General features: G+C 43.1%; 1 protein-coding gene across 1 annotated transcript in view; it reads left to right on the top strand.

The window, feature by feature from the left end:
* Nucleotides 1–14,046, top strand: part of LOC133540952 (GDNF family receptor alpha-4-like) — a gene marked incomplete at its 3' end in the record, with an annotated part of 54,953 nt that extends 40,907 nt beyond the window's left edge. The window contains exons 4-5 of the mRNA XM_061884038.1: nt 10,572–10,911; nt 13,937–14,046. Coding sequence (XP_061740022.1) covers nt 10,572–10,911; nt 13,937–14,046 — 450 coding nt within the window. The remainder of the gene's footprint in view (nt 1–10,571; nt 10,912–13,936) is intronic.
* Between the last annotated feature and the right edge of the window lie 3,248 nt (nt 14,047–17,294).

The raw sequence follows: 17,294 nt of genomic DNA, 5'->3' as shown, positions 1-17,294 counted from the left end.
CAGTCACATCACTGATGCATGTGTTGCCAATTATACCTTTTGGTATTTTAGATTGGTGCTTGGTATTGGGAGAATAAGTTGAAACATTTTGTTTGGAGCTGGTGTTAGTCTTTGTTCCTGTTTGCTCCTCAACATTAACAGGATTTAAAAATCCTGTTTGCTTTGTTCGTCCCACCGCTTTTGTTTCTCTTTGAGTTTTTGGCGTTTTGCCTCAACAACTTCCGGGTTGGACTCGTTGGGACACACTGGCGCTGTATGTCCATCTTCGCCACAGTTAAAGCAATACCATGCTCGTGGTTTCTTTTTGCTTCTTCGGACAGCCTCTGTTTCAGGCTCCTTTGCCTTGGGTTTCTTCGGATTAGCTCCCTTGGAGGTAGCCTTTGTGGAAGATTCATCCATGCATGCTTTCAGGTTTGCCAACTGGGCTTGAAGTTGTGCAAGTTGTTTTTTGTATTTTCTTCGTACCCTCATTATAGGTGTCCTTTACAGCAGCGGCTGCTATGTCTCTCTCATCTGTATCAGAGTTGTCCACGTTCACATTATTAGACTGCACTTTAGCTTTGTGAAATCCAACATGTTGCTTCATACGACGAGATCTGGCAGCCTGCTTGTCTTCCTCCGTCCTCACTAAGAGCAAAAACTCGGAAAAGGAGCGTGGGGCATCCTTCTGCAGTTGGGACAGCTGAAGATGTGTGATTAAACTATTGTTGAAACATCCCCTGCAGAGCAGTTTCAGCAGTTGCCGGTCTGCGTCACTGCGAGGAATGCCATTCCTCTTGACTACTTTGCTCAGTATTGACTGTAAGCGATGTAAATAAGCAGAAGCCTTTTCACTCGGCTCTGCGTCGGTGGTAAGGAATACTGCAAAGAGCTCATCAGCATCATCCACAGTACCATAGGCTGAGTCAAGAACATGCAAATAGTAGCGTGGGCTTGACTGGGGCCCAAGATGCTTTACAACATTTACAGCTGGAGGAAGGAGACTTTCTACAATCCTTCTGACCACTTGCTTGTCTGGGATTGTGGTATCGCTGAAGTAGAACTCGACATTACTACGCCAACTGTCATAATCGACTTCCAGGCTGGGGCAGGGAGTTTTCCCAGAGAAAGGCCTCAACCTGGCATGGTGTGTTGACGACATGTCACTGCTCTTTACAATATGCTCCACGACCATTCTCTGCATATCAGGTGTGTTAATTTGGTCAGGTGGTAGCTGAAAGGGTGATCTGGCACCACTATGCAGGGTTTGTTTAAGTGGGACCTCATTCACATTTAGAGTGGACTGAGTTGGGGTCTGGACAGACGCCGGTTCAACTCCACTCTTGTGAGGAGTAGACTAAGGGGTTTGGTGCTCAACCTCCTCATCTTGTTGAGCTGGCCGGCTTTCTTCAATTCTGGCCAACTCGTCTCGCAGGACTTTGTCAAAGTCTGTGCCACTCAATTTTGCCATGCCTTCAAGCTCACACAGGTAGAATATGGTTATGTTTGAACCTGCATTAGCAGCATAAACACTAGATAAGAGTTGCACATAGTGTCTAATTTTGTCATCTGAAGAAGGTCTGTTATATGCTAAATCACGTGCAAGAACACTAACACCTTCACCAGATTTAAATTCAACAATAACAGAATTTGGGAATTTAGCATCAGAACTGTCAATTTTAACCACTCTTTAAATGGACCCATATTGTTTCAAAAAGTCAAATACCTCCTCATCTACTTCAGTACCAGACATGCCACTGACCAGTACTGAACTGGGCGCCTCAATGTTTTCAGCCTTAATGACATCCATATTTCAAGTGTAAAGTCAGAGGTATTACAAAATTGTGAACAAACGTGCCAGAGCTGTTCTGTATTGTATGTACAGTGTGAATTCGGAATCACAGCGCCTCCTGGCTGGCTCGCCAAGTGTGTAGCACACCTACTGTAGGATAGCAGGTTAGTACAACTGTAGAAGTCGCTATCTTGCGGCTCCACAATTACACGTCAAGACCAAGCGTGTCGAGTTTACAACGAGGTTTTTAATGATCACCACAATAGAGTTTTTGTTTGGACTTTTCAGTCTCTCTCTCTCGGCTTCCTTCTTCTCCAGCACCCGGCCGCTCACTGTTAAAGACAGCAGATGATTAGTCCAACACGTACCACCTGTGCAATCTAATCATCTGTCAGCTGTGTCCCGCAGTCAGTACATGCCCCGCCCCTGTCTGATGGCGCTCTGTCTCAGCACCCTGGACAGCGGTGTTGACTTTCACTCCTGCAGTGCGCTAATCACAATCCCCTCCCACATACCTCCACCGCCAGACTTAGGCCGGGACACCGTCCGGCCACGCCTACTCCCCCCCTTGCATGAGAGCGGGAGAGGAAGTCCGCCACGGCCATCTGCACTCCCGGCCTATGGATCACTCTGAAATTGTAGGGTTGTAAAGCGAGATACCAACGGGTGATCCGCGCGTTGGCATCTTTCATGTGGTGGAGCCACTGGAGGGGCTTGTGGTCCGAGCAGAGGCTGAACAGGCGTCCCAGCAGGTAGTACCGGAGGCCACCGACCGCCCACCGGACGGCGAGGCACTCCCTCTCCACCGTGCTGTATCGACTTTCTCGTTCTGAGAGTTTCCTGCTGATGTACAGGACGGGGTGGTCGTTGCCCTCCTTCTGCTGGGATAAAACAGCACCCAGCCCTCTGCCCGACGCGTCCACCTGCAAAAAAAATGGGAGGGAAAAATCAGGCATGTGCAGTACTGGCTCCTCGCAAAGTGCTTTCCTTACCTTCTCGAATGCCTGCTGACACTGCTCCGTCCACTGGACCAGATCTGGAGCACCTTTTCGGGTGAGGTCAGTTAGTGGGCTGGTCAGGTCCGCAAACCGGGGGACAAACCTCCGGTAGTAACCCACCAGCCCCAAAAACTGCCTCACCTCCTTTTTCGTCTTCGGGGTTGGGCAGGCCGCAACTGCCGCGGTTTTGTCCATCTGAGGCGGCACCTGACCTTCCCACAAGTGGTACCCCAGATACTGTACCTCCCTCCGGCCAACCGCGCACTTCGCTGGGTTGGCGGTGAGCCCCGCCTGCCTCAGGGACTCGAGTACCGCCCCCACTCTCTGCAAATGCTCCGCCCAGTTTTTCCCCTGGATCATAACATCATCCAGATAGGCAGCAGCATATGCCACGTGGGGCCGCAGTACCCGGTCCATCGGTCTCTGAAAAGTAGCAGGCGCACCGAACAAGGCGAACAGAAGGGTCACGAATTGGTATAAACCTTCCGGAGTGGAGAACGCCGTTTTTTCCTTGGACTCTGTAGACAAGGGAATCTGCCAGTAGCCCTTAGTCAAATCCAGTGTCGTGAAAAAACGAGCAATGCCCAGGAGCTCGTTGACCCGGGGCATTGGGTAAGCGTCAAAACGTGACACATCATTCACCTTGTGGTAGTCTACACAGAACCGCACAGACCCATCTTTCTTCCCTACGAGACCTATGGGGCTGCACCATGCACTGTGTGACTCTTCTATTACCCCCAATTCCAGCAAGGCTTTTAATTCCTCCCGAATTACTTTGCGCTTGTGTTCGGGTAGCCTATACGGCCGAGACCTCACCCTTACACCTGGACTGGTCTCTATGTGATGCTGGGTGAGGGTCGTTCGGCCTGACAGGGGGGAGAACACGTCAGCAAAATGTTGCTGTAAGATGGCCACGGCTGGGCTCCCTGGGCCAGCTGCACACGCCACCTGCGCGGCGCCGGGATTGGACGCTGCACTTCTTCCGCTGCCTTTTCTTCCTTCCTCCTCTCGCGGTGAACTGCCAGGTGATCCTCCGCCAACGCCACCGCTGCTGCCAAGTCCTGTGGACGGTGGTAGCGTACGTCCGCGCCGGAATCGCTTCCAAGAATTGTTCCAGTATTATCATCTCTATGACATCACCAACCTGTCCGGGTTGCAGCCATCGTGTCGCCGCGTCCCTCAGCTGCTGTCCCAGGGCGAACGACCCCTCCTCCTGTCCCAGCCATAGTGCCCGGAAACGGCGCCTGTGATCCTCCTTCGATCCGCTCGTTCTGTCCAGCACCGCTCGTCTGACGTCCCGGTAATTTACCCGGGACACAGGAGGCAAACTGAGCGCCGCCCGCTGCGCCTCTCCCGCCAGCAGCGACAACAGCCTCACAGCCCACTCCTCCTCCGGCCACGCACATGCTCCCGCCGTGGCCTCAAACATGTCCATGAATGATTGTGGGTCCTCCGCTTCCGCCATCCGGTGCATCCCCACGGCCGCCAATGCTGGCTTCGCTGCCACGGGTGCCACCGCTCCGGACCTTTCGGTCATCGCTCGCAGTATTTGGCTCTGCTGCGCAATCTGCTCCTGCATCGCCTTCATTTGGCGATGGTTTGCCGTGGACACCTCCGCCAGAAGCTGCCCCAGCGCCGCTATTGGGCTCGGCGTTGACATTGTCTCCTCTTTTATTTTTTTTCGTTGGGCGCCAGCTGTAGAAGTCGCTATCTTGCGGTTCCACAATTACACGTTAAGACCAAGCGTGTCGAGTTTACAACGAGGTTTTTAATGATCAGCACAATACAGTTTTTGTTTGGATTTTTCAGTCTCTCTCTTTCGGCTTCCTTCTTCTCCACCACCCGGCTGCTCACTGTTAAAGACGGCAGATGATTAGTTCAACACGTACCACCAGTGCAATCTAATCATCTGTCAGCTGTGTCTCGCAGTCAGTACATGCCCCGCCCCTGTCTGATGGCGCTCTGTCTCAGCACCCTGGACAGCGGTGTTGACTTTCACTCCTGCAGTGCACTAATCACAATGCCCTCCCACAACAACAATTAAGATGACTAGGTTCTTGGCCGTATAATTGAGAGACTCGAAACGAGACGTTTTGTACTTAGTGGACCACAAAACAGCTGCTAGTAAATTTATTGCACAATAATAACAACAACACATGAACAGTGCTTTTTGAATTGAAAATACCCCCCCAAAAATAAAATAAAAATAGAGCTCTGTTTCAAAAATCAAAAATAGAAAAATAGAAGAAATGTCCTTCTTAAATCTGAATTCTACCCGGGTAGTACTGAAGTGAACACTGTCTATATTCCTTTGTTGGGTATCCTTAGTTCTATTGTAATCCGTTATTCCATACTGATTTGGTTCGATACTTGCGACTCTGATGGTGGATCAGTTCAGCTATAGGTCACTGCAGAGTGTGGAGACCGATGCAGCTGGCCACACCACATCCAAACGCTCCCTTTCCGCAGACTCTCACTCACTGGTACTGGCTCGCCATCATACTCAAGTCCAGCTTGGAACCAGACTTCAGGATCACACAAAAAAACAATTGGAGTTCTTAGCAGCACAAAGCACAGAAATCCAACTCCCACTGGAACCCGGCAAACCTCTGCTGCTTTTCCAACACTCGGTTTGAGAAGTAACAAGTATTTTAACTTATAAACCTTGTCTTTGAAATACAACGATATGAGTCGTGCCTTCACTCTGACGTTCAGTGAAGAAGTGACTGGAATAAAAAAGGCGCATGCGACCTGTTCTGGCCAATGTGTGAATAACGTGCTATGTACATGTATCATCAGTTTAACCCAGTAGTTAACACATGACTTTGACACATCATAATTTAACATTTTAAGTGACCAAAATGACTTTGGCACACCATAGATTAGAAATAAATAATATGAGAATATATTAGTGACACTATATTTCCATATGGGTTACACACACACACACACGTATATATATATATATATATATATATATATACAGTTGTGTTCAAAAGTTTACATACACTTGTAAAGAACATAATGTCATGGCTATCTTGAGTTTCCAATACTTTCTACAACTCTTATTTTTTTGTGATAGAGTGATTGTAGCACACACAAAAAATTCATTAAGTTTGGTTCTTTTATGACTTTATAATGGGTCTACTGAACATGTGACCAATTCTGCTGGGTCAAAAGTATACATACAGCAATGTTAATATGTGGTTACATGTCCCTTGGCAAATTTCACTGCAATAAGGCGCCTTTGGTAGCCATCCACAAGCTTCTGGCAAGCTTCTGGTTTAATTTTTGACCACTCCTCTTGACAAAATTGGTGCAGTTCAGCTAAATTTGGTGGTTTTCTGACATTGACTTGTTTCTTCAGCATTGTCCACACGTTTAAGTCAGGACTTTGGGAAGGCCATTCTAAATCCTTAATTCTAGCGTGACCCAACCTCCGGGCTGATGATTTTAGGTTGTCCTGAAGAATTTAGTGGTAATCCTCCTTTTTCATTGTCCCATTTAAAGCACCAGTTCCATTGGCAGCAAAACAGGCCCAGAGCATAATACTACCACTACCATGCTTGATGGCAGGTATGGTTTTCCTGGGATTAAAGGCCTCAGCTTTTCTCCTCTAAACATAATACTGAGTATTGTGGCCAAACAGTTAAATTTTTGTTTCATCTGACATCACATGGACAAAGATAAGACCTTCTGGAGGAAAGTTCTGTGGTCATATTAAACAAAAATTGAGCTGTTAGGCCACAATACCCAGCAATATGTTTGGAGGAGAAAAGAAGAGGCCTTTAATCCCAGCAACACCACGATGAGGTGGCGACCTGTTCAAGGTGTAAACCACTTACCGCCGAAAGCAGCTGAGATAGGCTCCGGCACCCCCCACAACCCCAAACGGGACAAGCGGTAGAAAATGGATGGATGTGTATATGTATATACGTGTGTGTGTGTGTGTGTGTGTGTGTGTGTGTGTGTGTGTGTGTGTGTGTGTGTATATATACTGTATATATATATATATATATAAATATATATATATATATATATATATATTTATATATGTACATGTATATGTGTATATGTATATACAAAACCAGTGAAGTTGGCAGATAAATGGTAAATAAAAACAGAATACGATGATTTGCAAATCTTTTTGAATTTATATTCAATTGAATTGACTGCAAAGACAAGATATTTCATGTTTGAACTGAAAAAACGTAATTTGTTTTTGCAAATAATCATTAACTCAGAATTTAATGGCAGTAACACATTGCAAAAAAGTTGGCACAGGGGCATTTTTACCACTGTGTTACATGACCTTTCCTTTTAACAACACTAAGTAAACATTTGGGAACTGAGGAGACCAATTATTGAAGTTTTTCAGGTGGAATTATTTCCCATTCTTGCTTGATGTACAGCTTAAGTTGTTCAACAGTCCAGGGTCTCCGTTGTCGTATTTGACACTTCATAATGCGCCACACATTTTTAATGGGAGACAGGTCTGGACTAGAGGCAGGCCAGTCTAGTACCCACACTCTTTTACTATGAAGCCACGCTGTTGTAGCACATGAAGAATGTGGCCTTGCATTGTCTTGCTGTAATAAGCAGGGGCGTCCATGAAAAAGACCTTGCTTGGATGGCAACATGTGTTGCTCCACCAAAACCAGTATGTACTTTTCAGCATTAATGGTGCAATCACATATGTGTAAGTTACACCCCCATACCATCACATATGTTGGCTTTTGAACTTTGCGCCAAGAACAGTCGGTGTGGTTCTTTTCCTCTTTGGCCAAGAGGACATGACGTTCAAAGTTTTTAAAAAAAATTGGGAAATGTGATCTCGTCAGACCACAGAACACTTTTCTACTTTGCATCAGTCCATCTTAGATGAGCCCGGCCCAAGCGAAGCATTTGTTAATAAATGGCTTTGGCTTCGCATAACTTTGTTTTAACTTGCGCTTACAGATGTAGCGACCAACTGTGGTTACTGACAGTGGTTTTCTGAAGTCTTCCTGAGCCCATGTGATGATATCCTTTACACACTGATGTCACTTTTTGATGCAGTAACGCCTGAGGGATAGAAGGTCACAGGCATTGAATTACGTGCAGTGGTTTCTCCAGATTCTCTGAACCTTTTCGCTGTTGGCGTTAAAGCACTTTTTGTGTCTTTTTACGCTTTGAAATCAGAAAGGACAGCGCGTCCTTGGGATGCAGATTTTTTTTTTTTTTTACTAACCCTGACTTCCCTGGGTCAAAACTCAGATTTGCTTGTTTTTTTATCGATTATTGCATCAAAAACACTTTAAGAAATTCACAATGCTCCACTGCCCTCTGGAGACTAAAGGGGATTGTGAACGCCAGAAATGTGTCACATTTGATGTGTCAGGTAAAAATCCCCTCAATACTGTAGATAGGCTGGCCACTGGCCAAAATCTTTGAACCCAATGTGAACCCCCGAGTCAAAACTACATCACGTTTAGGATTGCAGTTTCACTCATTAATAATACAAAATGTGCATTGTCACGCTCGTGCTCTGATCGTCACGTAATCTGTGATATTTGTACCTGAATAAATGCTTCTGATGTTCTCTACATTACATGTTGTACAAGTTAATGTTTTAACCATCTCTTTTTTTTTTTTTTTTTTTTCAGAACATTTTGTAAAAGAATATTTCTACACGTTATTTCACTCTGCCAGAAAACAGTACAAATATCACTGATTACATTACAAAACATTTTAATGATTGCCATGTAGGACGATTTTTCATTTTTGTTATGGTCGTTGGCGTGATTCCACATGCGTGTCGACATGGGTCCTAAAAACTTGCGAATCCTCCTCCTTCAAGAGCGACCGGCCTGCCCGCCACACTTTGTCATTTCAGCCGCCGCGCAGCTAAGTCGGGAGTAACTGGAGCTCTGCGACGACTTGTTAGCTTACGTTCCCAGGCCATCCATATTTCATATGCGGAGAGGTGCGCTCGCCAGGAGATGCGACTCGAGGCGGTTTACACACTAATGAGCAGCGTACCTGCCAGAGGACGCCCGGTGTCATCATGGCCGCATTGACTGGAAGGGGTCACTGGGGGGGCCATGATGGAGTAGGCAGGAACATAAACAAAATGTGGTTATTGCTCGCATGGCTCATTAGCGAGGAAGTCGGGTGGGGGCACCGAGGTGGGCAGTCCGGGTGGAGGGTGAGGGCACTGGGGAGGACGTGGATGGTAGAGGCGGTTGTCGGACCATCAGAGAAGGAAGAGACTATTTTTCAGATTATGCCAGTCTGCATTAACCCAGCAGAATGAAATATTCAACCATTAGAGCCTGGCTGCATGCAACATTTATACACTTTCCATGTTGTGTTTGTCACTAATAACACAAAGTTTTGCCTTTAAATATATATAATACTGTTTTTAGCATTTTTATTTATTTATTTTTCAATAAAAAAAATATCAAAATGCCCCCAAGTCCCCATAGATGACTATACATTCTGTGCTAGACACACCTGATCTAAAATATTAGAAGCTTTCAAGATGAAAATAAAACATAAACAATGTTTCCTAATTAATTAAAAAAATAAAGTAATACTAGCTTATGAACTTATTTGGAAATATGACAACCATCATTATAAACACTGTTAAATGTGTAACTGAGTTATTTGTACAGACATCATTTTGGACGGACCAGCTTATGCAGTTAAACAACCATATTGTTAATATTATTTTCATTATCATGAAATTATCATCACCCTGCGATGAGGTAGCGACTTGTCCAGGGTGTACCCCGCCTTCACCCTGATTGTAGCTGAGATAGGCACAAGCGCCCCCCGCGGCCCCAGAGGGAAAAAGCGGTAGAAATGGATGGATGGATGGAAATTATCATCATATGGAAAAACACAAATAAAAAATGTGAGAAAAAAGCTAAATAAATTAGGAAAAAGCTGAAATATTGTAAATAATAAATATTAATAATTTACTTGGTCATCTATAACAGTGGTCCCCAACCACCGGGCCGCAGCACGGTACCGGGCCGTGGCCCGATTGGTACCGGGCAGCAGAAGAATTTTTTATTCATTTTAATTAAAAAAATATATAAAAAATTTAAAAAAAATGAAAAACTTTTTTTTTTTTTTTTAAATAATAAAATCAACATAAAAAACACAATGTACACTTACAATTAGGGCACCAACCACAAAAACGTCCCTTTTTAATGACAAAGAATAAAAGAAAAAAAAAGGATTCACCCCATTAAACTTTGACCGGTCCGCGGATACAAAAAGGTTGGGGACCACAGATCTATAATACAAAGTTTACACAGTACATGTTTTTAACATTTACATTTTTTTAAATTAAAACAATATCAATATCAACACATACTTTGACTCTTCAGTGTACAGCCCTTGGTGGACAAAGTTTGGACACCCCTGAACTAAGGTATCAACAGTCGATATTTTGATTGAAGAGTCGATTTTAGAGTGTAAAGATCAAATATCAATCAATCAATAAATCAAACTTTATTTATATAGAGCCCTAAATCACGAGTGTCTCAAAAAGCTGCACAAGCCACAACGACATCCTCGGCTCAGATCTGGTATGTGTCGTATTGTTATCCCAGTATCGATCCGCACATCGTTTATTAGTTAGCATATCCATCGCGCATACATTTTTGGCTCACATTAGAGCAGGAAGACGCCGCCCGCAGAGGTGAGGGTGTCAGAAGGGAGGGTGTCAAGTCAACAGCATCTGCAGCCCAGCCGTGAAGTCATTGCTAAACATATGCAGGTATTTGCAATCTTCTCTTGTCTGCTTTCAGAGTCAGAAGTGACCGCCGTCAACCGCTGCCTGGACGCCGCGAAGGCGTGCAACATAGACGAGACATGTCAGAAGCTGCGCACGGAGTACGTGTCGTCCTGCATCCAGCCCTCCGCCCGCTCCGGGCCCTGCAACCGGCCCAAGTGCAGCAAGGCGCTCAGGAAGTTCTTCGACCGCGTGCCGGCAGACTACACCCACGAGTTGCTCTTCTGCCCGTGCACCGACACGGCGTGTGCCGAGCGCCGCCGCCAGACCATCGTGCCGACGTGCTCCTACGAGGACAAGGACAAGCCCAGCTGCCTGGCCCAGCTGAGGGTCTGCAAGGCCGACTACGTGTGCAGGTCCGTCTCTGCTTGTTCTGGAAGCTCTCAGCTTGATCACCTTCGGTCTCACCTCTACGTGTTTATGTCATCCACGGTACAAAGTGCATTGATGGACATGTTGCACATGGAGAAGTTTTAAGTTTTAACTGTACTGAAATTAAGGATGGGTGGTACGGACTAATATATATATATATATATATATATATATATATATATATATATATATATATATATATATATATATATATATATACACATCATGGCCGGCTCTACGCAGGGGCAAGAGGGGGGAGAGCCCCCTTAAATACATGTCTTGCCCCCTTAAATCAAAATTTGAGAAAGCAAATTTAAATAAACTCACAAAATTACTACATTACAAGTTGACAAAATTATCTGCACTTGCGGAAAAATCCGCCGAAAAAGGGACACACACGATATAGTAGTGTCGGCTTCCCTCTCATCCCTCCCTCCGCTGTGCGTGTATTCACCATTCCACAGGCTGCGCAGCAGACACACACTCGCACACATAAGGTAACAGTCCTCCTCTGCTGTCCTCTGTTCAGAGCGGAGTCCCTAGCAACGGCCCGTTTTACTTAGCAACGGTCTGGCAATCGACTGCTGGAATTCTTTTTCTGTTGTTTTTCTTGTAATTCGACATAGTCAACCTTTTATGTTTCAATCTACATTTTGTAATAAACAAATTATAAGTTTAATTTGATATGACCAAGCCACCTAAAAACAAAAACACTGGCGTTTTCATCAATTTACAAGCAAGTGGGCAACACACATACATTGGAGTGAATGAATTTTGTGCCCAAATGAGTGCCCACGTCCACTGCATGTGACAAACTGAAGACAAGTGACCTGTGTCTGACAGACCCCTACGTAAAGCCCCCCCCCCCCAGGCTGTAGTCCTGTACTGTTGTTGTTTTTCTTCATGTAATCACAGCAGATTTTTTCTGTTGGTATTCAAGCTTACTTATTTTCTGCTCCAGCTTCCAGCAGCTCACAAAGAGAAAGTTAATGCTCTGTAATGCATCCATTTTTCAGAGCATTTAAAAAGTCTAGTCCTGCTCCTGCATGTAGTAGTAGCAATGATGATACTGCTAGTACATCAGGGACAGCAGCTAGCAATACTGCACCTTTAGCACCAGCAAGCACGGTTTCTCCTGCACCAGCCCCCTCCGTTTCCCAACAAGCGCTTCCCCAAAGCAGCCTGCTCAGCTACCCAGTGACTTAAATGGCAACGCACCATCTCAGCCAATACTGGGTGGCTACCCAAAGCGTGCATTTGGTACAACATTAAGATCAATCAATCCTGCCTGGTACCGCACACGACCATGGCTAGAGTATTCTGTGGTGCGAGACGCCTGCTTCTGTTTCCCCTGTCGGAAATATGGCAGCGCTGTTAATGTTTCCCCTCCTAAGGGATTGCCACCTTATTGTGGTCAGGGGGTTTGCGTGCCTCAGTGACCGTAAGAGCTATACCAGCAGGAGCTTAGTCTTCAGGTGGGACACCCAAGTTGGACAGGTCTGAAGGTAGAGGCCTGACAAAGTGCAATCCACTACTCCAGGTTGGGGTTGGACACACAGCTAAAGACCCATTTCAATGAAGAAAGCATCGTTGCTATAAGCACAGAAAAAAAAGTGCTAGAGCATGATGTGTACACATGATGCCCCCTTCACATTTCTGACTGCCCCCTCATATAAGCATGCCTAGAACCGCCCCTGATATACATACATACATACATACATATACATACATATATATATATATATGTGTATATATATGTGTGTATATATATATATATATACATATATATATATATATATACATATAATACTGATACCAAAAAAATAAAAAATACAAATAAACCACTTGTGCAAATCAACTTAACCTGTTTGCTGAAGTTTAAAAAGTTATGTATTTTCAAAAAATTCAATAAAAAAACTGTAAAATGTAAGAAAAAAGAGAATTAAATGAGGAAAAAGCTGCTTTTTTAACTATTAATTATAATAATAATCCACTTAGTCGCCAATAACACAAAGTGTTGCCTTTAAATATATCTAATACTGTTCTTAGCATTTAACGTATATATATATATATATATATATATATATATATATATATATATATATATATATCATGCCATAGTTGACTATACAATCTGTGGCCCTTGCTGGAAAATGTTTAGACAATCGTGATCTAAAATATTACAAGTTTTCAAAATAAAAATAAAATATACTTAAAATATAAACAATGTTTCATTAGGTAATTAAAAAATTAAGTAATACTAACAACCATCATAATAAAATATGTTGAATTTGTAACTGAATTATTCGTACAAACATAATTTTTGACACACCAGGTTATGCAATTAAACCACCATATTATTATTATTATTATTATTATTATATTATTATTATATGGGAAAAACATATAACATATAAATAATCACTGATAATAATTTAGCCACCTAAAATACAAAGTTCACACAACATCTGTTTTTAACATTTACATGTTTTAAATTAAAACAATATCAATATGGCCCCCGCATACTTACACTTTTCAGTATTCGGCCCTTTGTGGACAAAGTTTGGACACCCCTGAAAAGAAAGCATCAAAAGAATCGATATTTTGTTTTGAGTGTAAAGATCTCGTATGAGCGGTATCGATCTGCACATGGCTAATTGGTTAGCATATCTTCATAGGCTCTGTAGTATGAGGATAGTATGATGTCTTCCAATCATTATGAAACATAGCATTCTTTACCTTCATTAAGCCAAATAATGGGACTTAAAAGTGGCTTTGCACTGTCCAGGGGCGTTAGCCGCTGGCGAGAATGCTAGTTCGTTGCAGACGCCTTTGTGTCAAATGTGCCTGACACGTCAACATGCATCTTCACGCTACAATGATAGTGTTAAAAGTGTATATCATCAACATCGGGTGTTGCTGTTATCGCACTGTCCTCCTGGAGTTTTAAACCGAGTGAGACGTCATCAGAGATATCAATTGTGTTTCACGACAAACACGTTTCTCCAGGTCTCGCTGGGCCCAGTTCCAGTACGACTGCCAGCCCTGGGAACAGAGCGCCAGCGGCTGCAAGCAGGAGGACCACGGCGCGTGTCTGCTGGCCTACACCGGCCTGATCGGTAAGGAACACACCGAGATAGAAGACCACAATGTAATGAACTGTCATCCACCAAGACTTGACCATTCGCAGATTAGTCTATGAGCACGACCTTTTTGTTTTACGAACAACTACAGTGTTGAATATCAACATCAATAAGAGTTGCCTTTAGTGTTTTTTAAAATATCAGTGTGCAACTACAAAACCTAAAACCAGTGAAGTTGGCACGATGTGTACCGGTAAATGGAAAATAAAAACAGAATACAGTGAATTGCAAATCTTTTTTAACCTATATTCAATTGAATTGACTGCAAAGACAATACATTTAATGTTCGAACTGGTAAACTTAATTTTTTGCAAATATTAGTTCATTTGGAATTTGATGCCTGCAACATGTTTCAAAAAAGCTGGCATAAGTGGCAAAAAAGACAGAGAAAGTTGAGGAATGCTCATCAAACACTTATGTGGAACATCCCACAGGTAATTGGGAACAGGAGGGTGCCATGATATGGTATAAAAGCAGCTTCCATGAAATGCTAAGTCATTCACAAACAAGGATGGGGCGAGGGTCACCACTTTGTGAACAGATGCGTGAACAAACTGTCCAACAGTTTAAGACCAACACTTTTTTTCAATTGCAAAGAATTTAAGGATTCCACAATCTAATATATAATATCATCAAAAGTTTCAGAGAATCTGGAGAAAACCCTGAACTTAAGCGATGCCATTGGGCAATGCTGAAAAGTACATACAGGTTTTGGAGCAACATTTGTTGCCATCCAAGCAACGTTATCATGGACGCCCCTGCTTATTTCAGCAAGATAATGCCAAGCCATGTGTTACAAGAGTATGGCTTCATAGTAAAAGAGTGTAGGTACTAGACTGGCCTGCATGTAGTCCAGACCTGTCTCCCATTGAAAATGTGTGGCACAATATGAAGCCTAACATACGACAACGGAGACTGTTGAGCAACTTAAGCTGTACATCAAGCAAGCATGGGAAAGAATTCCACCTGAAAAGCTTCAAAAATTGGTCACCTCAGTTCCCAAACGTTTACTGAGTGTTGTTAAATGGAAAGGCCATGTAACACACTGGTAAAAATGCCCCTGTAACAAGTGTTTTGCAATGTGTTGCTGCCATTAAATTCTAAGTTAATGAATTGTTTGCAAAAAAAAATGTCTCAGTTCGAACATTAAAGGGGAACATTATCACCAGACCTATGTAAGCGTCAATATATACCTTGATGTTGCAGAAAAAAGACCATATAATTTTTAACCGATTTCCGAACTCTAAGTGGGTGAATTTTGGCGAATTAAACGCCTTTCTATTTATCGCTCTTGGAGCGATGACGTCAGAACGTGACGTCACCTAGGTAATTAAGCCGCCATTTTCTCAAACACATTACAAACACTGGGTCTCAGCTCTGTTATTTTCAGTTTTTTCGACTATTTTTTGGAACCTTGGAGACATCATGCCTCGTCGGTGTGTTGTCGGAGGGTGTAACAACACTAACAGGGAGGAATTCAAGTTGCACCACTGGCCCAAAGTTGCGAAGTGGTGAGAAATTGGACGAAATTTGTTCAAAATACGAGGGTGTGGGGAAAGCCGACGAAATGGTCAGTCGTTTGTTCCGCACACTTTACCGACGAAAGCTATGCTACTACAGAGATGGCAAGATTGTGTGGATATCCTGCGACACTCAAAGCAGATGCATTTCCAAAGATAAAGTCAAAGAAATCTGCCGCCAGACCCCATTGAATGTGCCGTAGTGTCTGCACATTTTACCGGCGGTGCTAAGGCAGACATGGCAGAGAGATTTATGGATAACCTGCAGATGCATTTACAACAATAAAGTCAACTAAATCACAAAGGTGAGTTTTGTTGATGTTGTTGATTTATGTGCTAATCAGACATATTTGGTCGCGGCATGACTGCCAGCTAATCGATGCTAACATGCTATTTAGGCTAGCTGTATGTACATTTGAAACTATATTTGCATCCAGCGTTTCCCTCCATCCACATTTAATGCCAAACAAACACTTACCAATCGACGGATTTAAGTTGATCCAGTGTCACAAGATGCAAAACTTCCGATCGTTGGTCTGCACATTTTACCGGCGATGCTCAGGCAGACATGCCCGAATAGCGTCAATAGCTATTCGCTCAATAGCTTCGGTTTCTTTTTCAATTTTGTTTTCGCTATCTGCTTCCATACTCCAACCATCCGTTTCAATACATGCATAATCTGTTGAATCGCTTAAGCCGCTGAAATCCGAGTCTGAATCCGAGCTAATGTCGCTATATCTTGCTGTGCTATCCGTATTGGCATCACTGGATGACATCACAGGAAAATGGACGGTGGCTTCACGGATAGAGAAAATAAGGCACTTTAAAGCTTTTTTTTAGGGATATTCCGGGAGGGGTAAAATTTTGAAAAAAACTTCGAAAAATAAAATAAGCCACTGGGAACTGATTTTTATTGGTTTTAACCCTTTTGAAATTGTTATAATGTTCCCCTTTAAATATATTGTCTTTGCACTCTATTCAATTAAATATAAGTTGAAAGGGATTAGCAAATCGTTGTATTCTGTTTTTATTTACCATTAATACAACATGCTAGCTTCACTGGTTTTGGGTTTTGTGGATGAGGCAATTCCTGAAGGAATTGTGTGTGAATGCTACAATGCTGAAGTTGAAGTGAAATGCTGACAGAATGTAGTATGAATGTAAGAATAGTTTGAATGTTGGAATGGTTTGAATGATGAAGAGTTTGAATTTCCGGGAAAAACCAAAAGTGGTTTGGAACTTGGGAAAGCTTTAGTTGGATGAGTGGAATATGTTGAAAAATGTGGGAATTGTGCAACTTGGAACAATTTCCAATTCATTTCAATGGGAACTTCCTGGAAATTTAGGAATTTTGGAAAAAGGGGGATTTTTTTGAAAATGATAAGGAGCATGAATGTGCTGAATGAGCTGAATTGGTTGGTGTTGAAAATGTTTAAATCGGTAAAGAAATGTTCAAGTCAGTTTAAATGTTTTAATTGAAAAATGATACTATGGAATTTCAAGAAAACTGGAAATTTTTCAAGTTCTTAAACCAACTAGTTTTTTTTGTCCCGACTAAGAGGAATGTTTTGACGGTGGAACAGTTGAAAGGGTTTGAAAAATGTGAAAGGTATGTAAAAAAGGTTTGAAACAAGGTTAGAAGGTTGGACAAAAACAGGAATTCCTGGAAATGTTTCGAACATGGAAAAATGGTTGTTTAAATTT

Source organism: Nerophis ophidion, linkage group LG22, assembly GCF_033978795.1.
Source record: "Nerophis ophidion isolate RoL-2023_Sa linkage group LG22, RoL_Noph_v1.0, whole genome shotgun sequence".
Classification (NCBI taxonomy): domain Eukaryota; kingdom Metazoa; phylum Chordata; class Actinopteri; order Syngnathiformes; family Syngnathidae; genus Nerophis; species Nerophis ophidion.
The sequence above is the reverse complement of the archived record's forward strand: the minus strand, read 5'-3'. Positions and strand labels throughout refer to the sequence as shown.